Source organism: Poecilia reticulata, chromosome 19, assembly GCF_904066995.2.
Source record: "Poecilia reticulata chromosome 19, P_reticulata-male-v2, whole genome shotgun sequence".
Taxonomy (NCBI): domain Eukaryota; kingdom Metazoa; phylum Chordata; class Actinopteri; order Cyprinodontiformes; family Poeciliidae; genus Poecilia; species Poecilia reticulata.
This window is the reverse complement of record NC_088848.1, coordinates 22,715,606-22,729,957: the sequence shown is the minus strand read 5'-3', so window position 1 is coordinate 22,729,957 and position 14,352 is coordinate 22,715,606. Positions and strand designations below refer to the sequence as shown.

Below are 14,352 nucleotides of genomic sequence, written 5' to 3'. Positions count from 1 at the left end.
TTCATTTTTCCTTTGAGATTAATTAAGTATTTTTGAACTGTTTGTTTCAGATGGATTCCAAACTACAACTTCCATTAAAGACTCTAAAATATTGTTGAAAAATTGACTCTGCAGGTTTATTTATTTCGAACATGATAGAAGAATAAAATCACACACAAGGAATGCAAAATACATTTTTGTACTACAATAATCTTAACATGCTTGAAAAGGAGTAGGAAGGAGTGAGAAACATATGAACTCCGACCCCATAAACTCGTACCATATTTTCAGATGGACTCATAAATCAGATAAAAAAATAAACATAGGTTAATTAATGTTCCATTTTATTTGGGTTTAAATACGTCGAAATATATATATATATATCCATCCACACACTCATATGCGTTAGCCTCAATTTACACACACATTAGTGCTGTCTCTCACCCATATTTCTATATCTTGTAAAATGACCTTATATCAACATTTTAATTGTATTCATTTTTGACTTTGTTTTAGCTCTTCATTTAATTTGTTCCATAATTTTACCCCATGAATTGAAATGTAAAAGTTCTTTCTTGTTGTTCGTAAACTACGAATCCTTAAGTTTGACTAACCCCTCAAATTAAAACCCCTTCTCTTTCAGACATGTTCTGAATGAGCTCAGGTAGCAGTTTATTAGATGCCTTAAACATAATTTGAGCAATTTTAAACTTCACCATATGTTCAGATTTGAGAATTCAGAATAAAGGGTTTGTGTTCTCATAAACATTGACATTATGGATGGTTCAAAAGGCTCGTTTCTGTAGGATACTCTGTAGTTGTACACAACTTTTGTAATTAATTCCCCAATGCCTCTGAACAATATGATAAATATGGCGAAATCAGAGTTATTTAGAATATAAGATGATTATACAGAATGTTTAGTTTTTGCCAGGATTGATATGTTTCTACATAGTTGATTCTGTAAATGTTTAATGAGGTTTCCAACTTTTGTCATCTATTATTACACCAAGAAACTGATTAACATATACCCTTTCCAGAGTTACACCTTCTGTCTGAACTTGAATTTGAGTATTTTTGAAACAGTTTTAAAAAAAAACATGATTTAGCCTTCTCCAAATTTAGCGATAATTTACTATTGTCAAACCGTTTCTTTAATTCACTGATTTCTGAGGTAAGATTTTACTGGAGACTAGAATATTTGTGTTGTCAGCAAATAACACAAATTTTAATACATTAGACACTTTTGCTTATGTTGTTTATATACGAATTAAATAAAACTGGTCCCAGTACTGAACCTTGTGGTACTCCACACACAATCTTTGGGCAATCGGATTCAATATTTCCCATCTTCATAAATTGTTTTCTGCTCTGTTCCCAGTTTTCTTTTAGGTCCGACCTAAAAGAAAACCGGAAGCAGGTTTTGTCACCATGTTTTTGAAAAAGAAATCACATCCTTAGTCAGTTTGAAAGCAACCAGAAAACAGGAGAAAAGGACAGCTGGACATTGTTTACACATTAAAATGAAATTTCACATCTTCTCTGTTTGTAAAGACGATTTTTGTGGGAATTCTGACTCATGGTCCACATGGATCTCCATCAAACTATCTGGCACCTCTGTTTTTTCTGGACTTTGGGGGGCAGCATGACCGTCCTGATGGCCTCATCAAACACAGCCTTGAGGCCGCGCTGCGTCAGAGCGGAGCACTCCAGGTACGTCACTGCACCTGGTTTCAGCACACAAAAAAATTTGTTATCACATCTATGCATCACATTGTGCAAAAAATGTATGGATGGATTTTGTATATATACTTACGTGCAAATTTTGTAAATAGATATGGACTTTCAGTTTTTTGAGTTCCCAATTCTCCAATGACGAGTTCAAATCAAATAAAAATATAAAATTTATACGGTGCTGCACCACTAGAAAAAGTATTACAATATGAGGTATTAAAGCAATTCATTGACATCATTAGGGCTGCACAATATATCTCAAATATTTATATCACACTGTAGTGCAATAATTATGGACCAACATATTCCAAGTGTTCTGACCTTTATTTTCCATTCATGTAATGCTTAGCCTGTCGGACAGAGGGTCACAACAGACATATTTGACATCAACTAAAATGTTAAAAGTCACAGAGTGATGGAAGAACAGGTGAGAAAGAGGAAAGAAAAAATAGGCAATATTTACAAATATTAAAAGAAAAGTTCACTAGGGGACAAGGGTGTTAGACTGGTAACCTATCATTGGACCTAAGAGTCCAATGATGAAACGGTCAAATTCACCTGAAGCATTTAATCTTCTTCCTCTTCTCAGACCCAGAACGAACCTGAACCCATGCAGATCGGCAGACACAGCCTTACTCCTGAAGAAAGAAAGAAAGAAACTAATATATTCCAACCTCTGTCCTTACTGTGGCTCCCCGGGTCATTACATTGTGGTCATTACATCCAAAAATTAAGCCAATAGGTCGAAATCCCAAGGAGGAGTTTGTTAAAGTTTGAAGTGTGTAAAAGTGAAAAATGGCCAAAATTTGTCCTTTGACCCAAAATGGCTGCCTCCTTGAACCTCCAAGAGGCTTTTTGTCTTGATTTAGCAGGAGTGAGGGTGATCTGCTTACATACCGAATTTGAGATATCTACGATCTGCAGTTTGCCCCATCTCGCGCTAGAGAATCTGTAGAACAGTTTGGCCATGCCCACTTGCGGTTTCACTGGAATCCCAAAATTTTATATGTCGGAAAAATAAGAAATCCTGTGATTACAATAGGCCTTCACAGCGCTTTGCTGCTTGGACCTAATCAAGGATAGAAAGGAAGAGAGACAGGACATCAGGAAGAAACAGTGAAAATAAAATGAGGCAGGACACAAGGATGGAAAGGAAGAAAGCAAATGGCATAAGACACAAGCAAGGAAGGATGGAATGACAGAACCTGCAACCTGAAACTATTATTAATCTATAACCCAATTTAGAAAGAAAGATAACATTTCTATTCTACAGAATTGCTTTTAAATCAAGAAATTATCAAATGATTAAAATGTTCAGGTAAAACCATTACAGTATTGACTCAAAGTGAGAAGCTTAGAACTTCACTGAATTAAGTGAGAATAAAAATCTAACTTACCCATCTCCCACCACCACACTTAATGACATTCATCATAAGGTGAGTTAACCTGGACAAATTACCAAGAGACAACATAAACCAGAGTCCCTGTGTTGTCTGAAGTGTACAGCAAACTAAGTGAGCTGTTGTGGAGTTTCCGGTTTCCGTCTTGTTACAGGAATGATCAGGACTTCCTCTTGATTTACTGCAAACAGTGGCCTGAGAAATCTCTGGAATTCTGACCAGGTGTTGCTGCTGGTAAAGGTGAATAACCAAGCTGTTTATTGTGATTCTTAATAAAGAAGTGTCATTTTAGGGAGAACTTGCCAGATCAAATCAAAGTTTTGATGAATATTTTTTGAAACTTCGACCAAAATGATTTTTGTTTTCCTGTAAAGGAACAGTTCACACCATACTGCCACTACAAGCTGGTAATGCATTTACTAGTATCATTTAATATAGACATGAAATTAATATTCTTTGGAAGAATCCTGTAACATTTTCACAAAACACAAATCCAAGAGAGCTTTGTAAATACTTTATTTGCTTAAAAAAACCACAACACTACATAAAGATACTGCTGTACTGAAAACGATTACAAAGTGTCCAGAATTCATGGCTCTTCAGAGAACCTGTACTAGTTTAGTTTTTCTCGTATCAGTTGGGCAGCATTAGGCATGGGCCGGTTACAGTTTAGAAAAATTATAGTTTCCAAAACCGCAAAACATGTTCCTATTAAACCATTCTTCTAATTACAATGGAGTCATTTTTGCTAAGTGATTGTGACCTGAGTTTTCTTTGGCGAAATAGAACACAATAGCACCGCCCCCTCCCCAACGTGTTGCTGTGTTGTCGGGTTAGCTGGCAGGAAAAAGGACCCCAGTTGAGCTGGAACCACAGGTGGCGCTACTGAGCACCTTTATGAAGTCAAAGCCGTTTTAAAACAGTTTGGGTCCACAAGCAGCCAGCAGACAGTCACACTGACCAGCTCGTTTTTACTCCCACCATTACTGAAGAGCAGCTGGGATAAAGCTATCAAAGTTCAGCTTTCAACTGGACTTCTGCTCAAAGTCTGATTAGTAATGTTGTTGCAGCATCTTAGATAGAATAAAACAGCTTTGTTATCATATGTAATTTTTGTTTGCAACAAAACGTGTAATTTGAATCAGTCTGAGAATTTCCAACCAACCCATGTCTAATTTTTATTCAATATTAAATGCCTAACACTAATGAGCTCCACCCATCAGATATCACAACACTGACTCACTTCTGTATACCTCGGAATAAAGCATGAAAAATCACAAACCTTCATGACAACATAAATATGTCTGAAATAATAATAATAATAAAGATAAATGCAGTGAATGCAACTAAAATACTGTCCTCCAGGAGTTCGACTCCTTTTCCTTCTGTCAGTTTTTGCGGGTTATGCGTGACGTTGCCATGTCCTTCACATGTTGAAATAAGGGGTGCACCGATAAACTGTCACATATTTCCTCAATTTTTAAGAAAATTGGCAGACACTCAGATGGAAAAACCGATCTTATCTGCCTCCGCAAAAAAAAAAAAATCAGCTGATTTTTTGATATGAATACCTATATATTTAATCGCTTTTCAGACAATTGACAAATTGCCATCTGTCAAAACTGGAATTGGCAGTTCAAGCTTTTAAAGATCAGAGAGAAAATCGGTGCGACCCCAAGTGAGAAAAACAAACATTAAAACTAAAATATGATCAGCAATCTGGGTTTCTGCAACCTCCATCTGAATGAAGTCATGTAAACAAACCAGTCTGTCGAGCACAGCTAGCAAAACAAGTGACATTTTAAAAAAAATTAAATGTATCTAAAAAACATTTTTGCATAAAGTAAAATTCAATAAAGGCAGCAGGAATCTTAGTGTTCAGGGCAAAGTGAAGCACTGGAACTTCTTCTGTAAAAATCTAGTAATATGACAAATCCACATTCAAGTAGTGTTTCTTCACTGCATATGACAAAAATACATGAATATTTTTCATAAAATTTCCAATTGTATTCTTACCCTCACATCCTGAGGGCTTTTCAAAATTGACCATGTACTAATGGATCTGAAAGAGCCAGATGTCAGCAACCACACGGACATCTGGTTCCACTCATTAAAAAAAGGGGGAAAAAAGAAGCTTTACTGAGATCTATGAAGATCTTTCAGATGGAAGTCAGACATAATACTGCTTCCAAGAAGCAGCATCTCCAGTCAGGGCCACTGGAGGTAGAAAATTTCAAGACTCACCTCAGAAATTTTCGAGAAAAAATGTGGACATTTCTGAGTTTCAAAAGTTGATAATGTTCGACTTTTGAAACTCAGAAACTTTGTTTTTTTTCAGAAAATTTCTGGAATTAATCTAAAAATTTCAGAGAGTTTAGGTGGAAATTTACTCCTGTTTCTTATTTTTCCCCTCCTATGTACAAAATGCTCTGATCCGGCGTGGTAGAAAAGCTAGTTGTAGGAACCTGTGTGCCGTTTCTCCTTCATCCTGGCTGTGTGTTCTGATCCGGACGGGTCTTCCTTACAGTACAGTGCACTTCCTCCTCCTGGGCTTCTTGGTGGGCTGGGGGCACAGGACCGCCCTGATGGCTTCATCGAACACCGTCTTAAGGCCGCGCTGCGTCAGAGCAGAGCACTCCAGGTACTTCACTGCACCTGGTTTCAAACAGCATCACAATCCAACTATTAACATATTTCTCATATTGGTAGAGGAAAAAGGGAGACATTCATAATAATTGCTGGAAAAGCAGCAAGTTGCACAGATCTATAGACCTGTCACAGGAATTAATGTTGCTGGTTGATAAATTGTGCTGATAATTATTACAAAAAATGATATTATTTTGTGGTCATTTCCAAGTAATATGTTGATAATGTCAGAATAATGCAGAGTTTACCCTCTCAAATACTAATAAACTTCAGTTTGGTAAAAAACATGCAACACTGGACCTGGAAGACATTTTAAATATTCAAAGTAAAACAGCAGCCAAAACAATAAATAAAACTAAAATAAAGCTTATATACAATCAAAAGCATAAATAAAATGGATTATGAAGCCTCCAAATAAAAATGCCCTTTAAAAAAATATTCATGATCTTATGGGAATTATTAAGCTCATTTTAATTTAGTGTGTGATTAATTGATCAGTTGCTTATTGCAAAATGTTTACAGGATTAAATTAAATTAATTTTGTGTCTCTGAAATGTGTGTGTCATCCTGAATAGTTCATGTGTCGTGTTCATGTTACTTTAGCTGTGCAGCCATCATCACTTAGTGTTTTAATATTGAACGATGAACAAATGGTCGAGAGCTGAAGCTCTGGAAGCTTCCAATGAGTTAGAGAAATAATAAAAAGTTATTTCAAGCATCCAGCATACTGAGGTGAGAAAAATCATCAGTGGAGATAATGCCAAAAGTAATCATGTTAATTATTGGTCATTGATGCAAATCTGAGTCAAAGGTTGAGTAAATGCTGGCTCAGTAGTGACAAATATGACAGTAAAAATTGGTCTGGGGTGTGTGAAACAAAAACTGACTTATTTCCTTAGCCATGGCCAAGCCCTGTGGATAAATGATGGGAGAGAGTTTCTTCTCCTTCAGCTTTTCAATGGTGTCCTTGTCATCCCTCAGGTCCAACTTGGTGCCCACCAGGATGATTGGCGTCTTGGGGCAGTGGTGTCTGACCTCTGGATACCACTGCAGGACAACACGGGAAATCACTTGCAGAACAGGAAGTATGAGGGTGCTCCATTGTTTGATTAATGCCAAGCACACGTCTGTTCATTATTAACAATATTCCCTTAAAATATCAATTTACCGTTTCAAGCTACACTCCATGCTTTGCTTCTCATTGGGGGGACACCGATAAGTTGATTTCCTTAATTGGCCGATGTTTACAACATTCATCTATATTCTGCTAATGTCGGAATAACAGTTTTGCAATTGTGATGTTTCCATTAAATAAGAAATTTAATTAAAATCACACGTAAGTTGTTTACACGGCAAGTCATTAAAACTGATATATTCATAATTCAGCCACCACTTCCTGTCGTCTTCTTTGTTGTTTTCAGCAGTAGTAACATCTGGTTGATGATCACGACTCATGATGCAGGAAAAGGTTTTTCCATTGTAGTTTTGTAAAACTCATTTCAATCGGGCCTCATCCTTACACAAAGACTTTTTATAGAAAAATGTGGGGGGGTTTCGAAATTGGCGAGTTTTCATCAAGCAGATTTTTTTTTCATAATTTCAATTTGCGCAATATTATGTTCAACTGTAACGCACTGTCCCCCTTTAAGCTGCTGTGAAAGAGGGCTGACTGATGGAGCTACCCACATGTGTGGTTAATAATAGTCACCCAACTGTTGCTAACTTAGCATATATTGAGATATAAAAAGAAATTCTTGTCATCCAAATTCGGAATTGGCAGGTCAGTTTTCTTAAAGATCGGCGATCTTTAAGAAAACTGCAATCGGTGCAGCCCTAGATCCATAACGCAGCCCAGGCTCTTCTTACCTTGGCCCGGACGTTTTCAAAGGAAGCTGGACTGACGAGTGAGAAGCAAATAAGAAAAACGTCCTGGAAAAAAAACAAAAACAAAAGTAAAAAACTTGATTTAAAAACGTCACTGAAAGTATTCATACCTTAATATGAGAAATCATGTTGTTAATCGAGTTAGAATACATAGAATAGAATAATAATGACATAACAGCACAAATCAGGACTTATTATATTGGTTAAATACAGAGTGACTGTCTCTCTCTGTCTCTTGAACAAAGACCAGATTGTTGTGAAGACAAACGGCATAAACAAGAGCTGCTTTTTACTCCATCTTACTGTTCTCCAGACTCTATATTATTCACTGTACTTGTCTGAGAGGGAGATTGTTTTGTTAAATAACTCCGAGTGAAGACAGTGTTCTCTCTGGCAGTGGCTAGCTAATACAGATCTGTGCAGGACAATGGACAGAGAGGGGTTGTGTGTACGCTCACTGTCTGAGGGTAGGACAGCGGCCTCAGCCGGTCGTAGTCCTCCTGTCCTGCTGTGTCCCACAGACCCAGGTTCACTGGTTTCCCGTCCACCATCACGTTAGCAGAGTAGTTGTCAAATCTGCGAGGAAAGAGCTGAAAATGAGCTTTCAAGCACATTCCTGCTGACCAGAAGTTTACTCTAACACATTTTAGGTCCATCACATTAAGAATGACCAGAGTAGAGGAGTGTGGGACTTACACTGTGGGGATGTATTCTCCTGGGAAGGCGTTGGTGGTGTAGCTGATGAGCAGACATGTTTTACCCACAGCCCTGAGGAGGCAGAGAGAGAGAGAGAGAGAGAGAGAGAGAGAGAGAGAGAGAGAGAGAGAGAGAGAGAGAGAGAGAGAGAGAGAGAGAGAGAGATTGCTACAGTAAGAACAGTGGATTTCATAAGCAGCAAAAAGTATTTCTAATTCAGAGACTAGGAATTGGGAAACACAACTTGTATTGGTGCTCCAGGTCAGGACTGGAACTGACCATTATTTTTAGCGATCGATGATTCTGACGATCAATCGGATTAAAACAAATGGCGCATTCTGCCGAGTTTTCATTTTACCTCCTAAACCTTTTTTTTTTTTTTTTTTACACAATATGAAAAAAGAATTGTATCTTAAATGCAAAACGTAATTTTTTTTTGTCGTTTTGGCTTATTGCTCTCAGTGTTGTTCTTTTAGCAAAATGAACCAAACCTACCTATAATAATAAATACTATTTAAAATTATTTTATTTTGGCATGATTCTAACATCTCTCCGTTTTGTTATTGCTGTGGTTATTAGTGCAATTTATTTTTAAGGTGAAATACACTTAAAGACTTTCTGCACATTATCGGACACCTATTCTTACCGCTAACCAGTCAGAACAATGTTCAAAAACTCACACATGGCAATATCTAAAAACTAAATTAATTATAAATTAGCAATATAAATTATCTCAGAATTTCACCTGAATAAACGATTACACGCTTTTAATCTACAAACGTGATATTGGATTCATTTAGAAGTTCCTTTCAAACTCCGTCAGGTGCCACGAATTTGACATTCAGCTTTTATTAAAAAAAAAAATGTTACTAGTCGCCCACTTTTGCTTAAAGTGATTGCAACTCAAACGTTAGGAGTATAAATAGTTCAGATATATTGACTTAAAAGGTATAAAGTAGCATGCTGCGTCTGATTGAGGCCAAATCTGCGACCCGGCTGGACGGACAGCAGCCACCACAGCAGCTGTCAATCTATCTGGGACTGTTAGCCGCTAGCCAACTGTTGCTAACTGGGTCAAACAAAAAACACAATTTTTAAACTTTAATTCTACAACCTACGATTCAAACTCTAACATTTGAGGTTAGAATGGGAATAGAGATGTAAATTAACTCACCCGTCTCCCACCACCACACACTTAATGGCCTGCATTGATCCCAGTTAGCTGGTCAAGCTAACAGCAGCTAAATTAAAGCAGTCTGCTTGTGCTGCCTGAAAGTGCAGCGAAAAGAGAGATAATAACTCCGAAGTGATTTATAAAAATTCTACATAGAACGAACTATCTGACTGTCCGTGTCTGGTCAGGAGCAACACCCCAGTAAAACTTCGGAGATGTTAAACGCACAGACAACACCCAGAAGAAAAAAAAAATCGAAGCAAGAGTGAAGGAAAAATACGCCCACGGTTTGATTTGGAAACTGTAGATCCCTGGAAGTCTTATCCGGTCCGAGCCGAATAATGGTCAAAGCCCGCCCTCTAGTGGTTATTATTTGTGTGACACACAGCGATTGTCAGTTCTCAGAACATTTGCATTGTTTTTCTTTATCTTCAAAACCTAAACAGAATACCTAAGTATGGCAACCAGTGGTGAAAGTAGTTTTAAATTTTTGTGTTACTGACATCGTGGAGATTCCTACACACGTCTACATCTTGAAATAGCACCTGACCCAAACTCTTGCCCGAGTTTGGGTCAGTTTGGGTTTTTTGTTCTTGAAATCTGCCTTTGAAATACAATCATGAAGCCTTTTTATCCCCAAGGCTCCTGAATGACACAAGCCAAGAACTTTTGGGTTCTGGACCTCAATAAAATGATGTATAAGTGCAGGTCTGAATCGCTCTTCTGCTTTTGTTTCTTATGTTTGGTAAAATAGTCACAGCATTAAATTGTCTGCAAAAATTAATAAAAATAAATATAATAAGTCACAGACTGTTCCTAGCACTGTGCAATGATTAATACATGAATAATCCTAATTGATTACTAGTAATTAAAAATAATAGTAGATCAAAGGCTTCAGAACATTCATACCACAGCAGGTATGGAAAACCGCAAAAGCAAAAATTAAATCATATACAAATCTATTAATCTCTTCATGTTAAATAAATAAAAAGTATAATGTTTTATTTAAGAATTTATGTCAGCTTGAGTCATGCAGATCTTATCTAATCATTTCCATAGCAACGATCAGAAGCAATGTGTTGGCCAGAAGTCCAGTGAGCTCACTGATGAGGCCATAGATGACATCATGCACATCACAGTAGATCAAAGAAGTTCTAATGCTTGAATACTGGAATCTCTAAGCATCAGTGAGGATCCAGACAGGAGTTTCAGATTTGTTTATAGCAACAATGTTCAGTTTTGCGACGGCGCTTGTTCCCCTGATATTCCCGGTTGGTTGGGGCATCGGATATGCCGTGATGACTGGGATGAAGAAAGTGTGCGATCGTTTCTTCCCAGGAAAGGATTCCAATGAAGGATACGATCAAGATGAAGAGGACGATCTGTTCTGGAAAGGATTTCCATCCACTTCCAAAAAGCAAACCGACCCGGCTGGGGAGGTTTGTTCTGAGATGATGGTACACCGTGAGGGTGAGACTGCAGTCGCAGAAAAATCTAACCCGGCTGGGGAAGATTTGTCTGCAGCTGATCTCGCAGCCGAAGCTGTGGCTGAAGTGACAGCCAAAGCTTTGGTTTCGCTGGTCCCATCCTTGCAGGAGAGTCCTCTGAAGGCCACTTTCACAGGGTCCTTTGACAGTGTTGAACATTTGTCTGAAAAACCATCTCTGAATGTAAAGATTTCCGTTGATGTCGAGGTTTCTTGTTCTCCTGGAGTTAACTCAGAAGATAGCGTTGGGTCGGATCTGCTAGATGTAGGGAAGACATCTGCAGGACCAGGACAAGCGGAGGAGAACTACTTCAAGTTCTCCGATGAGCTCCAGAACAGCTGGGTGAACGCTGCGTTCCAGAGCATCCTAAAAATCAGCATCACCAAGCGGTGTCTAGCTAAGGAAAGGGTTTTTCTGGAGGCATCGTCCATCCCCTGCTCTGGGAGTCTCCTCCTCTCAGCTGTCCGTCAGCCCGGCAAGCATTTTAGTCAGAAAGACCTTTCCCCTGTTCTGATGGAGCTGAGGGAGAAGAAGCTCCTGTCGGACGTGGGAAAGGACTACGACATCAAAAGTTTGCTGGAGTCTGTGCTGGTCTGGCTGGATTCGTTTGGCGGCGACACAGATAGAGAGTTGTATGACAACGACTCGTGCTCTAACTGTGGAGCCACTTCCCTCAGGCTCCTGAACGACAGCGCCATGATTGCCCTTCCACCAGTATTATTTTCAACCAGTATATCTATACTGGTTGAATATTGGTTGGATTTGGCGTGCAAGCGCCGTTGTTCAGGCTGCGGGTCACCCTGGCAGAAAAAACACTGCCTGACCGATAACAAGGTCCTGGTATTTTTTCTGCACAGGTTGACCAGGAAGCACCAAACCAAAGCCACTCAGACCATCGATGTGCCTGCAGAATGTGGGACGGAGACGTACCACCTGTCCTCCGTCATCTGTGGGGATCCAAACCTGACAGACGTCTACTGTTATTTGATGAAGGGAGAACGAACCGTGAAGGCAGACAATGAGTATGTCTTCACTGCAGACAGTGACTGCAGTGAAGACATGTCCAACAACGGTTTCATTTACATTTACGAGAAGAATTGATCAGACACCAGAGGACAAAAGGTAAAAAGATTTGACAGGTTTCCTGTTTGCAGGTTTCTCTCCGGGCGCTCCGGCTTCCTGCCACAGTCTGAAATCTCCATGGAAATGATCCAGTAGGCAGAGGTGGACCCTGGAGGCGGGTCCAGCGGACGGCGCCGGTGCAGGGGGCAAAGAGCACTGGGGTTAGAACTGGGAAGCAGAGCCTCGGACAAAACACAGGGAGGCAGAGGAGCAGAGGGAGACTCTCTCTCTAGGTAGGTAGGTAGGTAGGTAGGTAGGTAGGTAGGTAGGTAGGTAGGTAGGTAGGTAGGTAGGTAGGTAGGTAGGTAGGTAGGTAGGTAGGTAGGTAGGTAGGTAAGTAGGTAGGTAGGTAGGTAGGTAGGTAGGTAGGTAGGTAGGTAGGTAGGTAGGTAGGTAGGTAGGTAGGTAGGTAGGTAGGTAGGTAGGTAGGTAGGTAGGTAGGTAGGTAGGTAGGTAGGTAGGTAGGTAGGTAGGTAGGTAGGTAGGTACTACAACTAAACACGTATGGAAGACCAAAACCGACATAATAAGAAATAACAAATAAATATGTAAAAAAAAGAATAAACATATATCCGACATATATAAAAAAATAACAAATATATAAAATTATATATATATATATATATATATATATATATATATATATATATATATATATATATATATATATATATATATATATATAAAAAGCTGGGTATCTCTTGAATTGCTACAAAATAAAGCTGTATTTCCTCCCTCAGCCCACTGGAATCCCAGTTTTCCATGTCTGGCATATAATAAATCATTTTATATTTTAATCTGTTTCTATTGATCTTGTGTCCAGACAGAGGGATCATCAGTAGCCTATCGCATCATGACCTGTTTGTCCTGAAGATCCTGCAGCTTCCACTTCATCTTCCTAACATGGCGCCTCCTCACCCTGAATCTCATACTGATAGGAGGAACCACAGAGCTCTGTTAGGTTAAAGCACATCTTCTGAAGTTCGGATATTTTTCCTCCAACGGGTTCCAGAGGAATCACCTCAAACCGGATGTTGGACTTTTCAACAGTGGAGCTATAAAGGTTGAAAAATTTTATTATTTTGGAGAAAATCTCATCAACATCAATATTTCCAGTAAATAAGAGGCAAAAAACAAAGTTGTTTGATGAAGGAAAAGCCTTTCAGACTCTGAACCCGACAGCACCAAACTATTTTTATATTAGACAATTAATTTAATTTCACATAATTATCGCGGTAGAAGCCATTTGTTTGTTAAATACCTAATGAAACGTATTTACCGTGTTTGATGTTTGTTGTAAATGACATATAGTCACAAAGAACGAGGTAATTAGTAAAAGTTTGTCGTTTGTTGAGTGTTCAGAAATTACAGCGGCTGTAATGAGCCAAGACAAAGACAAACAAAGGTAAAACAACCTGAACAGGTGATCAACTCTAAACCACTCACACATTTTACTCTCCATCTCTCTCTGTCATTTGAGCACACCCGTTGCCATGGCAACCTCTGCGCCCCACAAGCTGACCAGAGATTATGTTAAAAACGTTCAGTCCGTTACGATATCAGGTTTTCAGGCTAGATATTTATTTTACGATTATTAATAAGCCTCTCATGAACACAGCGGTGGTTGATTAGTTCATTTTAAACTCCTGCTGTCCTCGTTATGGAACCAAAACGCACAGAATTGCAACACCTTGTTGAAACAATAATCACTGAGGTTATTATTGTTGATGAAACATTAATTTGAACACGATTTGTTGATTTGTTTTGTTCTTTAATAAAGTTATGAACATTTTGATAAGGACCCAGAGGATTCTGGTCTCAACGCCCTGGCGCCGTTCAGTTTGTCACCTCATGCTGAGATCGACTCAAAACCCTCAGCGATCGACGTGTTGCAGCCCTGCTCTACAGCACAAACAGTTCAGAAACAATATGAAATGGGAAAAAAGTTATTTAATAACTGATTAAGTCGTGTTTTAGATTGTTCTTGAAAAACTAATCAGTCACGGCTGATTAGTGGGTGAAGTGAACTCACGACTGCACAGTGAATCCACTGATTTTTTACAGCAGACAGCCTCTCTTCTCTCTTGCAGGTACTGCGTACCCCCGATAAATCTTTTAGGGGTACGCAGGACCCTGCCGTACCCCCTTACTTTCACCCCTGATGGCAACCCAAAAAATATAGTTGAAATTCTTAAATGATAAGCAAACAAACAAGCGAACAAAAAGGCAA

The 14,352-nt window shown here is 38.8% G+C and overlaps 1 protein-coding gene across 1 annotated transcript; it reads right to left on the bottom strand.

Annotated features, from left to right (window-relative positions):
• Positions 1 to 3,611: 3,611 nt before the first annotated feature.
• On the bottom strand, positions 3,612 to 9,835 carry LOC103481976 (ras-related C3 botulinum toxin substrate 1-like). The gene is made up of 6 exons (XM_008437840.3): positions 9,514 to 9,835; positions 8,340 to 8,411; positions 8,102 to 8,219; positions 7,626 to 7,688; positions 6,647 to 6,806; positions 3,612 to 5,768 (listed from the first exon to the last, which is right to left on the bottom strand). Exons 1-6 carry the CDS (start codon positions 9,546 to 9,548, stop codon positions 5,635 to 5,637), a joined length of 582 nt encoding a protein of 193 aa, XP_008436062.2. The 5' UTR covers positions 9,549 to 9,835; the 3' UTR covers positions 3,612 to 5,634.
• Positions 9,836 to 14,352: the final 4,517 nt, after the last annotated feature.